Source organism: Coregonus lavaretus (genome assembly GCF_964263955.1).
Source record: "Coregonus lavaretus genome assembly, chromosome: 4".
Classification (NCBI taxonomy): Eukaryota; Metazoa; Chordata; class Actinopteri; order Salmoniformes; family Salmonidae; genus Coregonus; species Coregonus lavaretus.
Window position 1 is genome coordinate 58982832 of NC_139991.1, and position 23750 is coordinate 59006581.

Consider the following 23750-nt stretch of genomic DNA (forward strand, 5'->3'; position numbering starts at 1 on the left):
AGTTTCAATGTATTTGGCTAAGGTGTATGTAAACTTCCGACTACAGCTGTATACTTTGGTACACTCTATCTCATGCCTCAACTCCTCGTTCTCTGGTTGGTCAGAGTATCACAGTATATTAATGTCCCAAATGGCACCCTATTCCCCATATAGTGACAAAAGAAGTGTGCTTAGTGGGGAATAGGGTGTCATTTGAGACTGACCCTCGACAGGTGAATACTACAGGTATTATGGAGAGAACAGTGTGTTTGATCATGACTGTATGCTAGTTTCAGAGCATGGTAAGACAAATGCCTTAAAACCTCTTCCCCTTGCTCACTCTGTCAAGCCGTTGATAGTTTCACTGATATACGACACTAAAGACACTGTAAACTACCTAGCTACTGCTGACTTCAACAACCCACTATCTAGTCTCCCATGGTCTGTTCTCCATTGAGCTTCATCTTTTGTTTCAGTTGTCCAGTGAGATTGTGTCAGTTCTGATATCACTCTCATGCTTCACCTCCTTTCCTCTCTTTTCCCCCCAAAGCAAACCGTTTCTGCTGAGGTGAGAGCATGGCTGACATCTACTGTGATGTCATGTTAACCAGGCTCTGTCATTGGTCAGAGACTGGCATCAGTGGGTACAGAGAACGTGCCAATCCCTTTCCTTCTTTTCTATCATATCCAAGCAGAACAACCAATAGAAACTCCACAAGCATTAATGTATATAAACTCTATTTTTGTAAGTAATTCATTGTTTTGTCATTATTGGCCGTGAAAAGGCTACTGTAAAGTATAATGGAAATGTTTTATGTATTTTGGAAGGATTTTATGGTTTGATGCTTTAGTTCTGTATAAAGCTGTTCTGGTTGGATCCTCCAGGGTTGAGTGGATATGAATTCAGTCTTTTCTGGTCTTTGTCAAAGGATGTCTGATTTTGTTTTTCTTTGTCAATACTTATTTTAAAATGTATTAGTGAGAAACAATAAACGTTTTTAAAATATACATACATATACAATATGGTGTTTGTGACCAGTTGTATCTTTAATTTGTGACATTCTTTTTAGGCTTTCAAAAACAAGCAAGTGTGGGGTTAAAATAGTTCAGATAACCATACAGACATTTGGCAAATAAACATGTGACCAACTTGAAGACAGGCTTTGACAGGCATAAATAAGAACTTCAGATTAAAATTGAAGACTTGAAACACACAGAATTTCACATGTTGTAAAATTACTGAAAAAAGTATTTGATCCCCTGCTGATTTTGTACGTTTGTCCACTGACAAAGAAATGATCAGTCTATAATTTTAATGGTAGGTTTATTTGAACAGTGAGAGACAGAATAACAACAACCAAATCCAGAAAAACACATATCAAAAATGTTATAAATTGATTTGCATTTTAATGAGGGAAATAAGTATATGACCCCCTCTCAATCAGAAAGATTTCTGGCTCCCAGGTGTCTTTTATACAGGTAACGAGCTGAGATCAGGAGCACACTCTTAAAGGGAGTGCTCCTAATCTCAGATTGTTACCTGTATAAAAGACACCTGTCCACAGAAGCAATCAATCAATCAGATTCCAAACTCTCCACCATGGCCAAGACCAAAGAGCTCTCCAAGGATGTCAGGGACAAGATTGTAGACCTACACAAGGCTGGAATGGGCTACAAGACCATCGCCAAGCAGCTTGGTGAGAAGGTGACAACAGTTGGTGCGATTATTCGCAAATGGAAGAAACACAAAATAACTGTCAATCTCCCTCGGCCTGGGGCTCCATGCAAGATCTCACCTCGTGGAGTTGCAATGATCATGAGAACGGTGAGGAATCAGCCCAGAACTACATGGGAGGATCTTGTCAATGATCTCAAGGCAGCTGGGACCATAGTCACCAAGAAAACAATTGGTAACACACTACGCCGTGAAGGACTGAAATCCAGCAGCGCCCGCAAGGTCCCCCTGCTCAAGAAAGCACATATACAGGGCCGTCTGAATTTTGCCAATGAACATCTGAATGATTCAGAGGAGAACTGGGTGAAAGTGATGTGGTCAGATGAGACCAAAATCGAGCTTTGGCATCAACTCAACTCGCCGTGTTTGGAGGAGGAGGAATGCTACCTATGACCCCAAGAACACCATCCCCACTGTCAAACATGGAGGTGGAAACATTATGCTTTGGGGGTGTTTTTCTGCTAAGGGGACAGGACAACTTCTCTGCATCAAAGGGACGATGGACGGGGCCATGTACCGTCAAATCTTGGATGAGAACCTCCTTCCCTCAGCCAGGGCATTGGAAATGGGTCGTGATGGGTGTTCCAGCATGACAATGACCCAAAACACACAGCCAAGGCAACAAAGAAGTGGCTCAAGAAGAAGCACATTAAGGTCCTGGAGTGGCCTAGCCAGTCTCCAGACCTTAATCCCATAGAAAATCTGTGGAGGGAGCTGAAGGTTTGAGTTGCCAAACGTCAGCCTTGAAACCTTAATGACTTGGAGAAGATCTGCAAAGAGGAGGGGGACAAAATCCCTCCTGAGATGTGTGCTAACCTGTTGGCCAACTACAAGAAACGTCTGACCTCTGTGATTGCCAACAAGGGTTTTGCCACCAAGTACTAAGTCATGTTTTGCAGAGGGGTCAAATACTTATTTCCCTCATTAAAATGCAAATCAATTTATAACATTTTTGCCATGCGTTTTTCTGGATTTTGTTGTTGTTATTCTGTCTCTCACTGTTCAAATAAACCTACCATTAAAATTATAGACTGATCATTTCTTTGTCAGTGGGCAGACGTACAAAATCAGCAGGGGATCAAATACTTTTTTCCCTCACTGTGTATATATATATATATATATATATATATATATATATACACACACACACATCCATTAACCTCTGAGAGACAGTGAAATAATGACTCCACTAGAAACCAACAACATAAGAACACCTATAAAATAAAATAATTCCACCCCTCTTTAAAACCTTGTAACTTCCAGTAGAAAGTGTTCTGTAAAATCATAAATAAGTGTGTTAGTGACTGACAGGTGGGGGGTCAGAGCCCCCCGTTCTCCTCCAGTTTCCTGAAGAGGGCGAGACTGCGGAGGTGAGACTCTCTCTCTCTGTTCTTCCATGCGATCAGCAGGTGGTCTGTAGAACACGTCACTAGACCCTTCTCCCCAAAACTCATAAACATCTGGAGAGGACACACAAGCAAGAACGCACAAACACACACACACACACACAGAAATGGTAACATGTATAAATAGGATAGGATATTTATGTCTAAATGTTGTCAGTTGTTTATAAAACCTGTGACAGCATACCTGCACGGCCCCTGAGTGTCCAATCAGGTCGCCCGTCAGTTCCAGTGTTCTGAGACTGGGGAGTTCAATAACCTTTTTCACTGGAGGCCCCGCCTGCTTATTGGACCTGCCGAAAGTCCACATCCCAAAGAACCCTGGAGGATAGAGAGAGAGAAGAGAGAGATATTTTAATAGAAAGCTGATGCTGTGACTTTTCAGATGGACTCGGCAGCCAGACAGGTTTGGCACATGGACTCTATCAGCCACGACGTCATCACCACGAGACGTCAAGCAGGGGGCACAGCTCTGAGCAGGGATGAGAAACATTCCACAACCATCCAATAAGACGTGACTGTAGACCGCCTGCCCCTAGGGGCTTGTCACATTTTTTCACATGAAAACATTTATCTTAATATGGATAATAAAAAGTCAATAAAAATCCCAAAAGACCAAAATTATATTTTCCCTTCCTTATAAATTATAGTGGAAGTGCAAAAAGAAAAGCCAACTGAGGAAATGTGATTTGTCTGTGTGCGTGTGCGCGTGCGTGCTGACAGTGCTTCAAGGAGGCGTCACACTGACAGACTCTGAGCTCTGAGCTGTGGTGAAGTGATGGATGAACAGAATGAGAAAGAGAGAGCGAGAAAGAGGCTGAGAAAAAAGAGAGAGCGACAGAGAGAGGGAGGGAGAGGGAAAGAGAGAAAGGACCACAGCCCAGGCTCAGAGGAGCGCTCCAATCCACTTCAAAGCCAAAGGCAGCTGTGTAGGATTAGTATAGATGCTAGCCTAGGCTAGTGACATCACTGCCATAGTCTGTCTAGCCAAGCCTTCCTTTGATCCCACCACTACACTGACTCCTCTGTGTGTGTGTGTGTGTGTGTGTGTGTGTGTGTGTGTGTGTGTGTGTGTGTGTGTGTGTGTGTGTGTGTGTGTGTGTGTGTGTGTATGACTCACCTGCAGAGGCTGGTTCTGCAGGTAACAGGAGGTCCTGCATCTCCCACATCCTCACACTGCCGTCCTCTGAGCATGACATCAGCCCCCTGCAACACACACACACACACTATAAGAAACCTATAAAAACACTGCAGTGTGACACACGTGCCTTACAGGAGAGAACAACACAGGTAACGTGTGAAACCTGATAAAGACCATTACGTTTGATAACATTGTTGTGGCTGAGATAAAGAGCTTGGGAACAGCAAACAGTGGGTCTCTTAATAAGAGCAGGTGTGATTTGATTACCCATCAGGCAGCAGCATGGTGTGTAGTACGTTGGAGTCGTGGGCTGTCTTCCTGTAGGCCACGACACTCTTAGTGATGACGCTGTACACATACAGACCACTGCCCACTGCAGCCACCATCAACTAGGGAGAAATAGAATAGATCATTCATTTGTAGTGAATTGAGACCTTGTGATAATGCACTTTAAATACCAGTTGACTTGACTTGATTAACAACACTGCATTTCAACCTAAAATAAGCTCACCATGTCAAAACACTTTGGGTACTCACCTCTCCATCGGATGTCAGGTGTTGGATGGACATCTCACTGGGTTTCGGAGCGGCTAATCGGATCTCAGCCTGGGTGTCGGTCTGAGACTCCTCCCACAGGATGTGCTCATAGGCCATAATCGTCCAATCAACAGCGTCCCACAGGATCAGCTCGCCAACATGGGACCCGCTGGCAAACAGGCCATCTGAAAAGGAATTGGTAGAGGAGGAGTAGGAAGAGGAGGAAGAGGGGAAGGATGAAGATACCATAGAGTTCGAATTTGTGAAGTAGAACCTCAGAAATTAAAATCCCAGAATTCTAGACTGCCCGGTCAAGGTTTAGCTTCAGTTTAAGTTAAACCAAGTCAACCTGAAATATACACTGAGTTTACAAAGCATTAAGGACACCTGCTCTTTCCAATACATACTGTAGACTGACCAGGTGAATCCAGGTGAAAGCTATGATCCCTTATTGATGTCACTTGTTAAGTCCACTTCAATTAGTGTAGATGAAGGGGAGGAGACAGGTTAAAGAAGGATTTTTAAGCCTTGAGACATGGATTGTGTATGTGTGCCATTCAGAGGGTGAATGGGCAAGACAAAATATTTAAGTGCCTTTGAATAGATTATGGTAGTAAGTGCCAGGCGCACCGGTTTGAGTGTGTCAAGATCTGCAGCGCTGCTGGGTTTTTCACGCTCAACAGTTTCCCGTGTGTATCAAGAAAGATCCACCAACCAAAGAATATTCAGACAACTTGACACAACTGTGGGAAGCATTGGAGTCAACATGGGCCAGCATCACTGTGGAACACTTTTGACACTTTGTAGAGTCCATGCCCCGACGAATTGAGGCTATTCTGAGGGGAAAAGGGTGTAGGGGGGTGCAACTCAATATTAGGAAGGTGTCCTTAATGTTTTGTACACTCAGTGTATTTGACATCAGTAAAGTCAGTGCTCTCTCTCTATCTCTATCAGACATGCTAGGTCATACGCATATAACTTCTTTATTGAGGAAAATGTACTTACTACGACAGTGATATGTGGTTGTCTCACCTTTCACTAACTGTAAGTGGCTCTGGATAAGAGCGTCTGCTGAATGACTAATAAGTCAAATGTAAATGTGAGATGAAGAGACAAAGGCCAGGCTGACCGTTGACGTTGATGAGAGCGTGGATGCTATCCTGGTGGTCAGATAGACGTCTGACCTCTGCCACAGACAACTGGGACCCCGTGGACATGGTCAGCCTGAAAATCACTACACACAGAGGGAGGGAGAGGGTGTTTCCTTTAGTTAAAAACAGATACATGGACAACACAAGTGTTCAAAAAGAATACAGGAGTACAACAACAGTTACTAGTACTACTCACCTATCTCTTTGTCCATAGCTGCTGCTATACAGTTCTTAGGCAACTCCACCATGGCACTGATTCCTTGAGACACAACACAAGACTAACATTGAATCCCTTCATATATGAGATACAAATGCATTAATAAGTACAAACGACAGCAAGCGTTTTATCAAATGGAGTGAAATGTTTGTGCTAAATGGACAAGATCAGACAGTACTCCCTTCGTTTTTCAAAATGTTTGCTCCCCTTTTGTTGCAACTGAACCGTGATCCTGGTTTCTCTGTGTGTACCACGAGGGTAATATGTGAATAGTGCATTAATAATGAATGTATCCTAACATTATCTCTGTGTTATTACCTGTGTCGTCATGGTGCTGGCTCTGACACTGCAGCTGGAAGTCTCTGTTCCACACACACAACTCGTTTCCCCCCGACACCCACACACACAAGCGCTCCAACACCAGCAGACACTAACAGAGATAGAAGGATAAGAGTACACACGCACACACACACACACACACACACACACACACACACACACACACACACACACACACACCCACACACACACATCTCCACCCACACACACACACACACACATCTCCACCCAAACAATATAATCCCCTGGGGAAGGGTATCAGTCATAATTAACTTATGGAGACTAATTATCTTCTCAATTACAATTCTACCATTGTTGCATAAACCCCACCCCCACACCCAGTCACCTTTTATGGCAAACATTTTAATGAATACTACATTTTTATTTATTTTTTTTTTTTATTTTTTTTTTAGTCATTTAGCAGACGCTCTTATCCAGAGCGACTTACAGGAGCAATTAGGGTTAAGTGCCTTGCTTAAGGGCACATCGACAGATTTTTCACCTAGTCGGCTCGGGGATTAGAACCAGCGACCTTTCGGTTACTGGCACAACGCTCTTACCCACTAAGCTACCTTAGTGGGTAAGAGTTCACAGACATAAAAAGACATGTACAGTATGTCTAAATATCACCTGAACTGACTGTATATATATATATATATATATATATATATATATATATATATATATAGAAACAGTATACTAGATGGTGAAAACAAGTGAAGGAAAGATATGTAACAGCACTGTTGCCCCTAGCAACCCTCTCCCAAATGAACATTTAAAGACGCACACTTTTTGAACTTTTCCTGTTGAAAAACAATATCCCACGTATAAATACAGTAATGTACACACACTTAAGGGTACAAAAATATGTTTTGAGCAAACTAGTGTTTTTTTTTTTTGACAACTGCAAACATAACATTTTTGAGAACTCTCCCAATTTCCCTGCTCTGAAGAATGAATGCCATTAAAATGGTCTTCCTCTCGCAACTGCTTTACCTATTCCAGTACAGCCAGGTATTCAGACCTAAATCCTTTCATAAACAACTGGACTCAATTATCAATCCATTCATCTGGGATTATAAAACACACAGGATAGGTTAAAAAAAAACACCTCTGTAAATCCAAGAAGGAAGGAGGATTGTCTCTCCCAAATGTTATATTTTACTATTGGGCTGCTAACCTCCATGCTGTTACGTTTTGGCTGGATGACACACATCAGTCATCCAGCTGGCTTAGTATGGAGCGTTAGGATTGCCACCCCTTCTCTATTGGTGCTGTGATTTTGTCCCATCAATTTGGAGATGTCACTTTATAGTAATAATCCTATCATACATAGCACAGTCCGTATCTGGAAGAAAATGAAGGTCCATTTTGACCTTAGACCAATATAATTCCTGCTGCTATTGCGAGGAATGCCTCCTTTGCCCCCTCTAACCTTGATAACACCTTTGAGCGATGGGGAGAGCTAAGGATCAATACCATAGGGGATTTTTAAATAGAAGGGACTTTTGCCTCCTTTGATTTGCTGAGGGAAACCTATAATCTTCCCAGAAGTAACTTTTTCAGATACCTACAGATTAGAGACTATGTTAGAAAACATCTTCCTACATTTGGAAATGCTAAACCTTCCATGTTTGTCCCACCTCAGGCAAACTGATATTTTGTCTATATGACGCTTTTCAATCTGTTAGCACACCTTCTACAAACCATTAAGGCAAAATGGGAGGAAGAGCTAGGGACTGACATTTCTGTAGCAGACTGGGAAGATAGCTTGGAGTATATCCACACCTGCTCCATTAACTCCAGACATTATTTTATACAACTCAAGATCTTACACAGATTACACTATTCCAAAACTAAGCTGCATAGGATCTTTCCTGATACCTCCCCTATGTGTGATAAATGTCATGCTGCAGAGGGTACACTACTCCACTGCTTTGCCCTATGCTCTAACCTGCATGGTTATTGGTGTGGAATTTTTAGGATCCTCTCTGAAGTTCTGGAGACTTTAATTGACCCAGACCCGCTTCTGATCATCCTGGGAGTGTCAGAAACCCTAAACAGATTAACCAAGCCCCAAAAACAACTAATCTCTTACAGTCTTATTTCGACAAAAAAAATGTGTTGTTGTTGTTTTGGAAAAGGAAAGAAGTTCCCTCTACCAAATTATGGCTCTGCAATTTGACAAACACTTTTAGAAAGAATTCAATATATTATATATATTATGCAATAAATCATCAAAATTTGATCAAATCTGGCAACCTCTCCTCTCTTATTTTGACCATTCGGAGCTATGAATTTGTACATTTCAATGCACTCTCACTTGTGATCTTTCAATCTACCCTTGAGCGTCAACCGAGCGTGGGGGGGGGGGGGGGGTGATGATGGGGGGGGTTGATGGAGGGATGGATATGGGGGGTGACATCGGCCCTCTTCTTTCTGTTTACTTTCTCTGTATATTTGATTTTCACGGACTATCTACATTGACCTTTCAATTATTATTTTTTGCACTGTCTCTATGCACATTCTACACACTCAAACACTTCATTTGCTCACACACACATAACACGCACTCTACACACACACTCATATACAGTGAGGGAAAAAAGTATTTGATCCCCTGCTGATTTTGTACGTTTGCCCACTGACAAAGACATGATCAGTCTATAATTTTAATGGTAGGTTTATTTGAACAGTGAGAGACAGAATAACAACAAAATAATCCAGAAAAACGCATTTCAAAAATGTTATACATTGATTTCCATTTTAATGAGGGAAATAAGTATTTGACCCCTCTGCAAAACATTACTTAGTACTTCAATGTAAAAATACTTGGTGGCAAAACCCTTGTTGGCAATCACAGAGGTCAGACGTTTCTTGTAGTTGGCCACCAGGTTTACACACATCTCAGGAGGGATTTTGTTCCACTCCTCTTTGCAGACCTTCTCCAAGTCATTAAGGTTTCGAGGCTGACGTTTGGCAACTCGAACCTTCAGCTCCCTCCACAGATTTTCTATGGGATTAAGGTCTGGAGACTGGCTAGGCCACTCCAGGACCTTAATGTGCTTCTTCTTGAGCCACTTCTTTGTTGCCTTGGCCGTGTGTTTTGGGTCATTGTCATGCTGGAATACCCATCCACGACCCATTTTCAATGCCCTGGCTGAGGGAAGGAGGTTCTCACCCAGGATTTGACGGTACATGGCCCCGTCCATCATCCGTTTGATGCGTTGAAGTTGTCCTGTCCCCTTATCAGAAAAACACCCCCAAAGCATAATGTTTCCACCTCCATGTTTGATGGTGGGGATGGTGTTCTTGTGGTCATAGGCAGCATTCCTCCTCCTCCAAACATGGCGAGTTGAGTTGATGCCAAAGAGCTCGATTTTGGTCTCATCTGACCACAACACTTTCACCCAGTTCTCCTCTGAATCATTCAGATGTTCATTGGCATACTTCAGACGGGCCTGTATATGTGCTTTCTTGAGCAGGGGGACCTTGCGGGCGCTGCAGGATTTCAGTCCTTCACTGCGTAGTGTGTTACCAATTGTTTTCTTGGTGACTATGGTCCCAGCTGCCTTGATATCATTGACAAAATCCTCCCATGTAGTTCTGGGCTGATTCCTCACCGTTCTCATGATCATTGCAACTCCACGAGGTGAGATCTTGCATGGAGCCCCAGGCCGAGGGAGATTGACAGTTATTTTGTGTTTCTTCCATTTGCGAATAATCGCACCAACTGTTGCCACCTTCTCACCAAGCTGCTTGGCGATGGTCTTGTAGCCCATTCCAGCCTTGTGTAGGTCTACAATCTTGTCCCTGACATCCTTGGAGAGCTCTTTGGCCTTGGCCATGGTGGAGAGTTTGAAATCTGATTGATTGATTGCTTCTGTGGACAGGTGTCTTTTATACAGGTAACAAGCTGAGATTAAGAGCACTCCCTTTAAGACACCTGGGAGCCAGAAATCTTTCTGATTGAGAGGGGGTCAAATACTTATTTCCCTCATTAAAATGCAAATGAATTTATAACATTTTTGACATGCGTTTTTCTGGATATTTTTGTTGTTATTCTGTCTCTCACTGTTCAAATAAACCTACCATTAAAATTATAGACCGATAATTTCTTTGTCAGTGGGCAAACGTACAAAATCAGCAGGGGATCAAATACTTTTTTCCCTCACTGTACAATCATCATATACACTTCTGCTACTCTGTTTATCATAAATCCTGATGCTGAGTTACCTTACCCCTATACATATCTACCTCTATCACTCCAGTATCCATGCACATTGTAAATATGGTACTGGAACTGACCCTGGAACTGACCCTGTATATAGCTTGCTTACTTCTCATGTTCTTCTTATTTCTATTTCTCATGTGTTTTAGTTCTACTTGACTGTTTTATAGTACTACTAATATGTACTACTGCATTGTTGGGAAAGAGCAAGCAAGAAAGGCATTTCACTGCACTAGTGCACGTGACCAAAAAAACTTAACTTGAGAAAGCACACAGCACTAGGTAACATATGGTAACAATTTGCATTCTTTACAGTGTAAACAGTTGGGTAAATGAAGTGTTGCCAACAGATGAAAAGCAGATGAAGATACCTTGACAGAGGACTGGAGGTCTGAGACGGTCTGAACCCTGTTGCCTGTCTCTGGGTCCCACAGCTGAACCACAACACTCAGGAAACACAACAACAGGGTTTTACATATGTATGTATGTATGTATGTATGTATGTATGTGTGTGTATGTGCATGTGTGTGTATGTGTGTGTGTGTGTGTGTGTGGTAAGGATACACTGAGGGTGCGGTCCGAGGAAGCGGTGATGAGGGAGGTGTGTGTGTTCTCTCCACTGGTGTGTGTGTAGGCTGTCATGGCCGTTATCTGCTGGGAGTGACCCCTTAGTTCCAGCAGCCTCTCTCCTGTCTGAGAACACTCAAACACACACACCCGCGTGACAATTCGTATTATACAAAATATATTCACAACACTGCCACCTACTGGTGTTACTAAAACACTACTACCCTTTATTCTTGCTTTATCGTTTCAAATAGTTTACCCAGCTATTGCTCAAAGCCTTTAGATGTGTGTATGTTCCTATGTCCCCCCTCAATCTCCCCTCCCAGAGAGAAGCCTCACCTCAACGTTCCACACCAACACCAGACCATCGTCTCCTGCAGAGGCAAACCTGGGAAACAACAAAGAGAGGAAGAAATGTCTACTTATGACATGACCAAACGCTGGTCCTGCTTACAGTCCTGCTATTCACCTAAAAGCACAGCTAAAAACAAAGCATGATGGTGATAATTACCTAATACTCTTCAGTTATGAATGAGAAAAAATATGTATCAACTCCAAGTGAGTGAACCAGAAGGATGTGTTTCAGTGAAACAGAGTAAGCTACTGTCCACAATATCCACTACCTCCCCTGGGATGTTAAAAACACCTGTCCTCAGGCTTAGCTCCTTCCCCTGACCTCTGACCCCTACCAATCTACAACCAACCTACAGGATGAGGGGATCAGAAAAAGTAAAGGATGAGATAGAAGAAAGAAGAGAAAAGGAACTGTCTTTCCAGCGAACGAGGGCTGGAAAAGGATACATTTTGGGGCTTGAAAAGCAATCTGGTGAGAATGTTCCGGCCCCTGCCCTCGGCTGCTGGCCTGTCTGGAGAGGACGAGGCCCAGAGGAGGGGGTCATTACTGGGGTAGACGAGGCGTGAAGCCCTGCCGGACCCACCCAGCTCCACACACACACACACACACACACACACACACACACACACACACACACACACACACACACACAGCGCTCAGATCAGCTAGAAAGCACTTATGAGACCACTTATGCAGACCCACTGTACCATTGTAGCACGCAGCATGCTTCCACCAAGCAATGCATTACCTGTGAAGGCTGTTAACTATGTATTCAGTGGTCAGTGGGGGGTGGAAGAGCAGGTGGGGTAGCAGGTGTGTAGGAGGCGGGGGTTAATAAAAGGGGTAAACTATAGCGTAACCGCACACATACAGTATAAAATACACACAACCCAGTAAAGATTTGTTGCGGAGAAGATCAAACACACACACACAGTCCAGCAGTGGTGATGATTAAGCTCTTGTCACGCTCAGTAAGTTTGCTTTTGGAGAGGATCTGCTGTCAATCACACTGAGAGATGGAGTCCAGCAGAGGGTAGAGAGCAGTGGCAGAGAGAGAGAGAGAGAGAGAGAGAATAGGAGGAGCGCTTACCTGAAGTCATCAATCTGCACCAGAAATCGAACAATGTCAAAATGTCCTTTCAGCACCTGCAGTTCAGTGAACCAGTTTTTGGGCTGTTCCTCCCCAATGAATAGCACATGGTTTTTCTGCACACATAAGGGAGAAAAGGATATGAGGAGAGACAGTAGGTTGAAAAGCAACTCAGTGAATTCAATCACATAAGAGAAGGTGAGTTATAGTGAGAAAAGCTTGGAAAGGGTGGAGAAAATAAATGTATATCTCTGCACAAATTATTGTAAGAATTATGGCCAGTACAATACCACATTTGCTTAGAGTTACAGTAGAGAATGGTTGTCAACCAGGTAACTATAGCATTAACAACACACAAAATAGTTAGCTAGTTAGCCAGCTATTACCTCGACAGACCCCTGTGCATCCCGACCACCAAGTATCCATCGCAGCATGACTGGCTAATGGCTATGCAGGAGATTCTGATGACAAGAAGACAGATGTCAGAAGTCTGATGTTGCACCATGACACAATATGCAAGGACATGTGATCTCTGTTGTTGATGACAAACAGCTGACCCCTGGGTCATGCATGTAAGCAATTCTGACAAGCTAGCAAGCTAATTCAGGTTAGCAAGCAGAGAATGTAATTATATCTTGCCTTAACAATCATTTGGCGTGAGACGTTACCAGATCACGGTCGTCTTGAAGATTTTAAAATAGCTGTCGGGGATATCTCGTTGTTATTTAGTAGGGAAATCTGCCACTTGAGATTCAGCTGGCAAACTAAGAACCGTGAAATTTGACATGAAACTGTCAAGCTGAGCTTTCGCAAAAAAAACATTCATGTGACAGTAGCTAACTACGGAAGCGCAGAACAGACATATTTATGCAAACGCGAAAAACAGAAACGCAACTTCGCGAAGACCTCTTGACAAACTGATATTATTGTTCTGGCTGTCTCTTATCTAAAAAATAATGATAAAATAATATATATGGCAGGAATTTTAAAAATGCAATAACATTTTATTACATGTACAGTACCAGTCAAAAGTTTGGACACACCTACTCATTCAAAGGTTTTTCTTTATTTTTACTATTTTCTACATTGTAGAATAATAGTGAAGACATCAAAACTATGAAATAACAAATATGGAATCATGTAGTAACCAAAAAAGTGTTAAACAAATCAAAATATATTTTATATTTGAGATTCTTCAAAGTAGCCACCCTTTGCCTTAATGACAGCTTTGCACACTCTTGGCATTCTCTCAACCAGCTTCATGAGGTAGTCACCTGGAATGCATTTCAATTAACAGGTGTGCCTGGTTAAAAGTTCATTTGTGGAATTTCTTTTCTTCTTAATGCGTTTGAGCCAATCAGTTGTGTTGTGACAAGGTAGTGTTGGTATACAGAAGATAGCCCTATTTGGTAAAAGACCAAGTCCATATTATGGCAAGAACAACTCAAATAAGCAAAGAGAAACGACAGTCCATCATTACTTTAAGACATCAAGGTCAGTCAATCCGGAACATTTCAAGAACTTTGAAGGTTTCTTCAAGTGCAGTCGCAAAAACCATCAAGTGCTATGATGAAACTGGCTCTCATGAGGACCGCCACAGGAAAGAAAGACCCAGAGTTACCTCTGCTGCAGAGGATAAGTTCATTAGAATTACCAGCCTCAGAAATTGCAGCCCAAAGAAATGCTTCACATAGTTCAAGTAACAGACACATCTCAACATCAACTGTTCAGAGGAGACTGCGTGAATCAGGCCTTCATGGTGGAATTGCTGCAAAGAAACCACTACTAAAGGACACCAATAATAAGAAGAGACTTGCTTGGGCCAAGAAACATGAGCAATGGACATTAGACCGGTGGAAATCTGTCCTTTGGTCTGATGAGTCCAAATTTGAGATTTTTGGTTCCAACTGCCGTGTCTTTGTGAGACGCAGAGTAGGTGAACGGATGATCTCCGCATGTGTGGTTCCCACCGTGAAGCATGGAGGAGGTGTGATGGTGTGGGGGTGATTTGCTGGTGACACTGTCAGTGATTTATTTAGAATTCAAGGCGCACTTAACCAGCAAGGCTACCACAGCATTCTGCGTCGATACGCCATCCCATCTGGTTTGCGCTTAGTGGGACTATCATTTGTTTTTCAACAGGACAATGACCCAACACACCTCCAGGCTGTGTAAGGGCTATTTGACCAAGAAGGAGAGTAATGGAGTGCTGCATCAGATGACCTGGCCTCAACAATCACCCGACCTCAACCCAATTGAGTACAGGAAAAGCAGCCAACAAGTGCTCAGCATATGTGGGAACTCCTTCAAGACTGTTGGAAAAGCATTCCTCATTAAGCTGGTTGAGAGAATGCCAAGAGTGTGCAAAGCTGTCATCAAAGCAAAGGGTGGCTACTTTGAAGAATCTCAAATATAAAATATATTTTGATTTGTTTAACACTTTTTTGGTTACTACATGATTCCCTATGTGTTATTTCATAGTTTGATGTCTTCACTATTATTCTACAATGTAGAAAATAGTAAAAATAAAGAAAAAACCTTGAATGTATAGGTGTGTCCAAACTTTTGACTGCTACTGTATATGCATCATATAGCTAGTCTGTTTGTTACCTTGTAATTACACAGTCATCAGTGACAACTAGATGGCAGTGTACAACAACTCCAAGCTCTGGAGAGAACCACATCCTTCTGTGGAAACTGATAGTGAAAGCGATTGGGGAATTATGGCTAAACCAACATGTTTGCCTTGCTATTCATCCATGCAATATTTAGACAGATAAATCTGTCTTGAAATAGAAAACACAGAATGTGCTTATTCATCTCAGTCAAATTATTGTGCCTCTCTGGACATTGAATTAAAAACAACATTGTTAAAGACTGCACTATTAGACTCGTATTATTTTCTCTCTCTAAATGGAGAGTGATTATACGACTCAGTAGTATTTGTAGATTACCATAGCATGACAACCACTGACCCAAATCTCCCCCTGGCCCTCACTGACCTCCCCCTCTACCCTCTATCTACCCTTCTACCTCCCGCTCTACCCGTCTACCTCCCTCTCTACCCTTCTACCTCCCCCTCTACTCTTCTACCTCCCTCTCTACCTCTCTGTCTGGTGTCTGTGTGCTCTAGTTGTGTCTGTGTTCTTGCTCTGTTCTCCAGATTGAGATGCGGCGGCGGATGGTCTGTGACCTTCATGGTGGCTCAGATCGGCGGCTGGCACTGATTTCTGATTTAGTGTCGATCCGCTGCGCTTGTCAGGGGCTGCGAGGTGCTTTCCATGCGGTAATAGAAAAGCTCAAGGGCAGCTGGAGAAGGGAGGAGGGAGACGGAGAGAGAGGGGGAGAGAGAGGGAAGGATTGGTGGCAGTGGTGGAGGGAGAGGGTTGAAGGAGTGAAGGAGGGGAGGAGGGGAGGAGGGGAGGAGGGGAGGAGGGGTGAATGAGGCTTGAATGTGCAACTATATGTCGACTATCTGAGCTGAGTGGGTTAGATGTGCAGAGGTTTGAATATGGGTGAGAGGACAGGAGAGCAAGGAAGAGGAGAATATGAAAGAGAAAGAGGAGAGAGGAGGAAGTTGGGAGACATAGGAGGAAAGAGGAGGGGTCAGGAGAGCTGCGAGGAAAATAAAAGAAGAGGAAGAGAAGGGGAATGAAGGGAGAAGGACCCAGTGTCCACACACAATATGTCAACATGACCAATGGAAGGAATCAGCAGCATGAGGAACTGATGATACGAATGAGGACCACCAAACACTACCACTAACGAGAGAGCGAGAGAGAGAGAGAGAGAGAGAGAGAGAGAGAGAGAGAGAGAGAGAGAGAGAGAGAGAGAGAGAGAGAGAGAGAGAGAGAGAGAGAGAGAGAGAGAGAGAGAGCACCGAGATCAGAGGAAAAGTGTGTCTCCTCTTCCTCCCTTCCTCCTTCCCTCCCGTCCTGCTCCCCTCCCTGAAAGGAAAACAAATGGTTATGATGATGGAAAAGGATTTAAGGTGTGATTTAACCGAGAGCTGGCTACAGCATTCGATAAGAGCCACTCCCACACTTACCCGGCACTAGCTGTGCTGTGACTGTAAAAGCCTTGCAGTGGAGAGAGGCTCATTCCTGACCAACACACCTCACTGTCCCTCCACATTACCTCCTCACTGTGTCCTGCTTTACCCAGTCATACCCCTGCATCCTCCATGCCCATACACACTACATCTACACTGACAACATTCACCCTGATACACATTACATTCACACTGATACACACTACATTCACACTGATACACACTACATTCACACTGATACACACTACATTCACACTAATAGACACTACATTCACACTAATAGACACAACATTCACACTGATATACACTACATTCACTCTAAACTGATACACACTACGTGTAGGTAGAGTCCAGTGTGTGTGTATAGAGTCAGTGCATGAGAGTTAGTTCACAAAAGGGTCAATGCAGGTAGTCCAGGTAGCCATTCTATTAGCTTTTTAGCAGCCTTGTTTAGCAGTCTTATGGCTTGGTGGTAGAAGCTGTTCAGGGTTCTGTTGGTTCCAGACTTGGTACCGCAATGGTACCACTTGCCGTGCTGTAGCAGAGAGAACAGTCTATCGCTTGGGTGGCTGGAGTCTTTGATAAAATGTTGGGCCTTCCTCAGCGCATGCTCTGAGTATGCGTCCTGGTAATCTGTCTGGCCCTGCGGCCTTGTGAATGTTAACCTGTTTAAAGTTCTTACTCACATCGGCTACAGAGAGCGAGATCACACAGTGTCCAGAACAGCTGGTGCACTCATGCATGGTTCAGTGTTGCTTGCCTCGAAGCGAGCATAGAAGGCATTTAGCTCATCTGGTAAACTCGCATTGCTGGGCAGCTCGCGGCTGAGTTTCTCTTTGTAATCTGTGATAGTTTGCAAGCCCTGCCACATCCGTCAAGCGTCAGAACCGGCATAGTAGGATTCGATCTTAGGCCTGTATTGACGCTCTTTGCCTGTTTGATGGCTTAGGTCGCAACGGGATTTCATATAAGCATCCGGATTAGTGTCCCACTCCTTGAAAGTGGCAGCTTTAGCCTTTAGCTCAGTGCGGATGTTGCCTGTAATCCATGGCTTCTGGTTGGGCTATGTACGTATGGTCACTGTGGAGACAACATTGTCGATGCACTTTCTTAATGAAGCCGGTGACGGATGTGGTAAACTTCTCAATTTTATCGGATGAATCCAGGAACATATTCCAATCTGTGCTAGCAAAACAGTCCTGTAGCTTAGCATCCGCTTCATTGGACCACTTCCGTATTGAATGCATCACTGTTACTTCCTGTGTGAGCATTTGCTTGTAAGCAGGAAGCAGGAGGATAGAGTTATGGTCTGATTTACCAAAGGGTGGCCGAGGGAGGGCCTTGTATGTGTTTCTGTGTGTGGAGTAAAGGTGATCTAGAGTTTTGTCGCATCTAGTTGCACAGGTGACAAAATGAGGTTAAAAAACGGATTTCAGTTTCCCTGCATTAAAATCACCGGCCACAAGAAACACCGCCTCTGAATGTGCATTTTCTTGTTTACTTATGGCCCTATGCAGCTCGTTGAGTGTGGTCTTAGTGCCAGCATTGGTTTGTGGTGGTAAGTAGACAGCTATGAAAAGTATAGATGAAAACTCTCTTGGTAAATAGTATGGTCTGCAGCTAATCATGAGGTATTGCAACCCAGGTGAGCAAAAACTATTAGAGATTGCGCACCAGCTGTTGTTAACAAAGAGACACATCCCTCCTCCCTTCATCTTGCCTGAGTCTGCTGTCTGGTCTAGACGATGCATAGAAAAACCAGCGAGATGTATATCCATGTCCCCGTTCAGCCATGACTCTGAGAAACATAGGATATTACAGTAGACTGTTCTCTCTGCTACCGCACGGCAAGCGGTACCGGAGTGCCAAGTCTAGGTCCAAAAGACTTCTCAACAGCTTCTACCCCCAAGCCATAAGACTCCTGAACAGCTAATCATGGCTACCCGGACTATTTGCACTGCCCCCCCACCCCATCCCTTTTACGCTGCTGCTACTCTGTTAAGTATTTATGCATAGTCACTTTAACTCTACCCACATGTACATATTACCTCAACTAGCCGGTGCCCCCGCACATTGACTATGCAACGGTACCCCCCTGTATATATAGCCTCCCTACTGTCACTTTATTCTATTGTATATATAGCCTCCCTACTGTCACTTTATTTTTTACTTCTGCTCTTTTTTTCTCAACACTTTTTTGTTGTTGTTTTATTCTTACTTTTTTGTTTAAAATAAATGCACTGTTGGTTAAGGGCTGTAAGTAAGCATTTCACTGTAATGTCTGCACCTGTTGTATTCGGCGCATGTGACCAATAAAATTTGATTTGATTTGATTTGATTTGATTACATGTTCAGCAATAAAACAGAGGGCAATGGCGGTCTACTGTATTTGTTGGCCGACATAGTCTCGTCAGGGTGCCTCCACTCCCCTGCCTCTCTTTCTCTACCACTTCCTCTTTCGATTCCCGAGGATTAGGGCCTGATTCAGAGTAAGCAGAACGTCCAGAGCTGCCAACTCGTTGAAGTAGAAATGTTCGTCCAAATTGAGGTTAGTAATCGCTGTTCTGATGTCCAGAAGCTGTTTCCAGTCATAGGAAATACTGGCTGAGACATTATGTACAAAAAAAGTGAAGATCTGCGAAAAAACACACACAAAATAGCAGAATTGGTCAGGAGCCCGTAAGACAGCTGCTATCCACTACAGCACCATGTTATCATTCACACTGACACACACAACATTCAAACTGATACACACAACATTCACACTATACTGATACATACTATACTCACACTACAATATAGGAGGTATAAAGGCAGTGTTAAAGGCCTGTATCTCACGATTGATAAAAAGAAAGGGTTGTATACAGATGTATTGTTGTAACAATAATATTAATGAACAATATACTGCAATAACACTGATACAACACATTCATACTGTAATATAATAGACAGTGACTGGGATAGTGTGGTCAGAGACTTTAAGAGCAGACTAAGGAGCATGCATGACCACATTCACGCCTCTGTCACTCAGATTTGTCACATGAGTAAAACTGTAATTGCTGTTTATCCAACATCATAGGTTAATTATCCATCACTGACCAATCACACACACACAAACACACACACACTTTGAGTGCTCTGTTCTGTCATTTTTTGGTGGTGATATGATATCAAAATGTCAAATATTACAACTATCTTATCATTAAAATATCTTTAAGTGTCCTGTGGTGTCGAGTAATTACAACCGATGACCCTGGCACACATGTATGCCAGAGTCGGCAAAGGGTTCAAATCCGGCCCACTGCCCTTTGACTCTCCCTCCCCCTATCTTCCCTGTCTATCCAACACTTAACTATCCCTTCAATAAAGCAACAACAACAACAACAACAAAAATAATGCTCCTTAAAAACTACAACAACAAAAAACTATATATTTCATTCACAGTCTCTTTCTCTCTTTCTCTTTCTCTCCCTCTCTCTCTGACCCCAGTGGTGCTCTGTTCATTTGCTCTTATGGATAGATAATGGGCACAAAATTGAATCTCTTCATTTGCATGTAATATAATTAAGACATTCTCAAACAATGACGGATGGTGGGAGCTGCTAGGTGTCAGTCAGTCTTGTCAGACTGGACCAAACGCAGCCAGAGCAAGACACTTCACTACTTAGAAATTAATAAAACCTTGAGATGGAATTCTTCACCATGCACCATCTGAAACAACAATCACCAACCAAGATATTCTCCTATCTGTCAGACCAAATTATGGCTCTCCTCCATTATAACCATGCCTTCCCATCATTGTCAGACATATCCAGCTGAGTTTTATATTCACACCATTAGTAGAATAGAGTAGAAGGCAAATGTTCTAACCCCTGGGGCTGTAGGATCTTGAAGTACACTTGAATGCTCTTCCCTACGTTTTTAAGAGTGATCCAAACAATTTTCCCATTGGTTGTGATAATAATTTAAACATCGGTACACGCTGTGCATAGTACAACAACACTAGTATTAAATAGCTATGTTATTTTTAGTGACCAGAGTTGCTGTTGTATTCTCAGTTATTCTTGTCTATTTTTGCTGAATGGTTGTGGTAGTCAATGTTGCATTAAAAACATAGGACATACTGATGTGCTTGTTGGAATATTGGCTATAGTAGTTGTAATGATATCTGTAGTCTTCTGTAGTGACATTTTCTAATGAATGGGTAGGTAAATGAGGGGGGAACCATGCAGTCTGGCAATATATGCATAAACACCTATTGTATATCAATGCATAAACACACACTCTCTCAGGAAGCATTCAAACACATTCTCTCACCCTTTTTAATACACACACAAGCACTCACACACACATCCCCCTGCACACACAAACACACGCACACACACTCGCAAGCACACATACACATCCGCACACACACACACACAGAGCCTGAGATAAAATTAATGAGCTCTCATTCATAATCCTGGACAGAGAGAGCCATATTCACCCTTGGATGGTTTATTGACTGATTTCATTTATTTGTGTGAAATAAATAGGAGGTAAACATTGGCTCGCTCTCACATTTTCCGCGACACACTCGCTGCACAGAATTCTGGGAGAAATGATCCCACCAACAGCGGGGTCACTGATTGGCTCTCGCGTCAGTGTGTGACAAATTACCCAATGAGAAATGGGTTACCCATTTCCACAAAGTAATTAACCTGGGTGATAGTGAAACAAATTATTACATTTATGTAATATTATTTCGCATCTGTCGCCAGGACTGGGAAAATCTTTATCCCTGTGCATGCCTCCCCAACCCTACTGATTGTCTTGTGAAGCTCTGTGAATATTAATACATCCAGACGTTGACACACATGTGCACACACACAGTGGTGTTCACTCGGCTATTGAGTGCCAGTTGTTGCACTTTTTGCAGCTTTATTATTTATTTATGCTAGTTTGTATGGAGGAGAGCATCCAGATCAACAGTGATACTCCACGTCGTGTGCTGGATGTTCAGATCCAGGTAAAGAACAGGCAACAATGGGTAGCTCTTGAATGTAATACTATTAAGAATGTAACCAAAAGCAGTAGCAGTGGCAGTCAAAGAAACACAGGGTGTCCGATGGGTTTCGTTAACCAAACTATTTTCTGTTGCCCAACCCCAGACAACATTACTAATATGGTGATGATGATGATGATGATGATGATGATGATGATGATGATGATGATGATTATTATTATTATTATTATTATTATTATTATTTTTATTATTTAAATGAACTCATTTGACAACACATTAGTGCATTTACCAAGCCTCTCATATGGAGACATTGTCCTATATCCTCTCTCCAGGTAGTCCCATGCTCCCATGCTCCAACCATAGACACACTAGGCCTACTGTCATGAGCACAGAAGGTCACATTGATCAGTGGTTCCAACACACACACGCACACACACACACACACATACACACACACACATATAAACACACACAGAGAGCGAGAGAGGGGATAAGATATGTGTAGAGTTTAATAGCTCGCTCCCCATGCCTGTTTGATATCCTGCCAGAGGCGGTGTAAATGATGCTGCTGCAACACCACGAGTTAGAGCTTGTCGCCGTTTTGTTGGGGAAATTATCCTCATGGACGTGCGTTAATACAGCCGAGATTCCTCCAAATCTGTGTTTGATGAATGAATCCGTGATATACACTGACATGACGAAACAAAATATTGGCCTGTACAATCAACGTTACAGAGGGATAGTATCCATCAAATCTAAGGTCAAACCCGTCAACCGGGCTCGAGGGGAAGAGAAGGCAGAACTCATGGCGGGGTCGCATTTACTTGACATATTTGGCTGGATAGGATGTGTCATTCGATTCTGCAAAAACGTTTGTTGTTTTGAAAGATGTGCACGACTTAACACGTATTTCTGTTATAGAAATTGATTTTGCATCAATATAAAGATATCAATTCTCCATTGCCTTGAGCTTTCATAGCCATAACACACCCACATTCTTGTCCACTTGCTTTTCTCTAGTCTCGGGGTGGAATTCCATCAGTAGCTTACGTCGGTGAAATATTAGTAGCAATAAATATTGGACGGATATGCTGTAGACTATTTACAGCTCGTTGTTAGATAGTTTGATGTTTTGATAATCGGTTTTCCTATTTACTGTAGGCCTAACGTATATCACCGGAGACCGGTGACTCATGGTCATGCCTCTGCGTCCGGGTATGAAGCATTTCAGGGACATAAAAATAAACATTAGGTCAGTATTTGATCGATTTTGATAGGCTGGATGAATGCTTCACGTTCAAGAAAAGGAGGTTGATTCGTGATGTGACATATTGAAAATGATTTTAATTTGTTCATTTACAGTCAATTGATAAAAACATGGCCATTAAACGAAATGGTTTGTTCAGTATAAGATCAAACATTTAAGAAATTCTGATTTGATAATAAGCACAGACAATAATTTAGAACATATCACAAACTGACCAAATGGGAACAAGTCAAGAATGCTTCCTCTACACAAAACATCCTATATAACAGATTATATTCAAGTCGATTTTTCTTGTCTTAATTATAGTAGGCCTATTTCCGTAAATTTGCCTTGGCCAGCACATGCAGTCAAGTTCGTTTCCATGTTGTGTGATTCCTTTGAGATTATCGGTTGTCTTCCTCTTTTCCGTTGTATGAATCTTTTTATGCTTTTCAAACAAAAAAACTCCCAGGTGTGTGATATCAGCACGTGCACGGCGCAAGCCCGTGGCCCATCACGGTCGCATGCTGTGCAGCAGGTGACATTAAAAACTAGTTTTCTTCTTTTTTGAGAGTTTTTAAACCCTCGACCATCGGCGGGTTGAAACTGCTAGAAACTCCAGTAGCAAATATCTGTACTATTTTGTTATAGACGAAGGAAATGAAAACGAGGTGGTAAATATATATTTTTTTAATAAATAAAA

General features: G+C 42.7%; 1 protein-coding gene across 2 annotated transcripts; it reads right to left on the reverse strand.

Annotated features, from left to right (window-relative positions):
• Nucleotides 1-2839: 2839 nt before the first annotated feature.
• wdr41 (WD repeat domain 41) lies at nt 2840-13573 on the reverse strand. 2 transcript variants are annotated; one of them, XM_084159756.1, is made up of 14 exons: nt 13385-13573; nt 13132-13206; nt 12746-12861; nt 11640-11688; nt 11298-11426; nt 11105-11167; nt 6482-6593; nt 6143-6205; nt 5925-6029; nt 4796-4980; nt 4526-4647; nt 4238-4323; nt 3305-3438; nt 2840-3174 (listed from the first exon to the last, which is right to left on the reverse strand). In XM_084159756.1, the coding sequence occupies exons 2-14, from the start codon at nt 13177-13179 to the stop codon at nt 3034-3036; spliced, it is 1353 nt and encodes a 450-aa protein (XP_084015882.1). In that variant the 5' UTR covers nt 13180-13206; nt 13385-13573; the 3' UTR covers nt 2840-3033. The 2 variants fall into 2 exon arrangements, with proteins under 2 accessions (XP_084015882.1, XP_084015883.1); XM_084159757.1 differs by having other exon boundaries at nt 13414-13559.
• Nucleotides 13574-23750: the final 10177 nt, after the last annotated feature.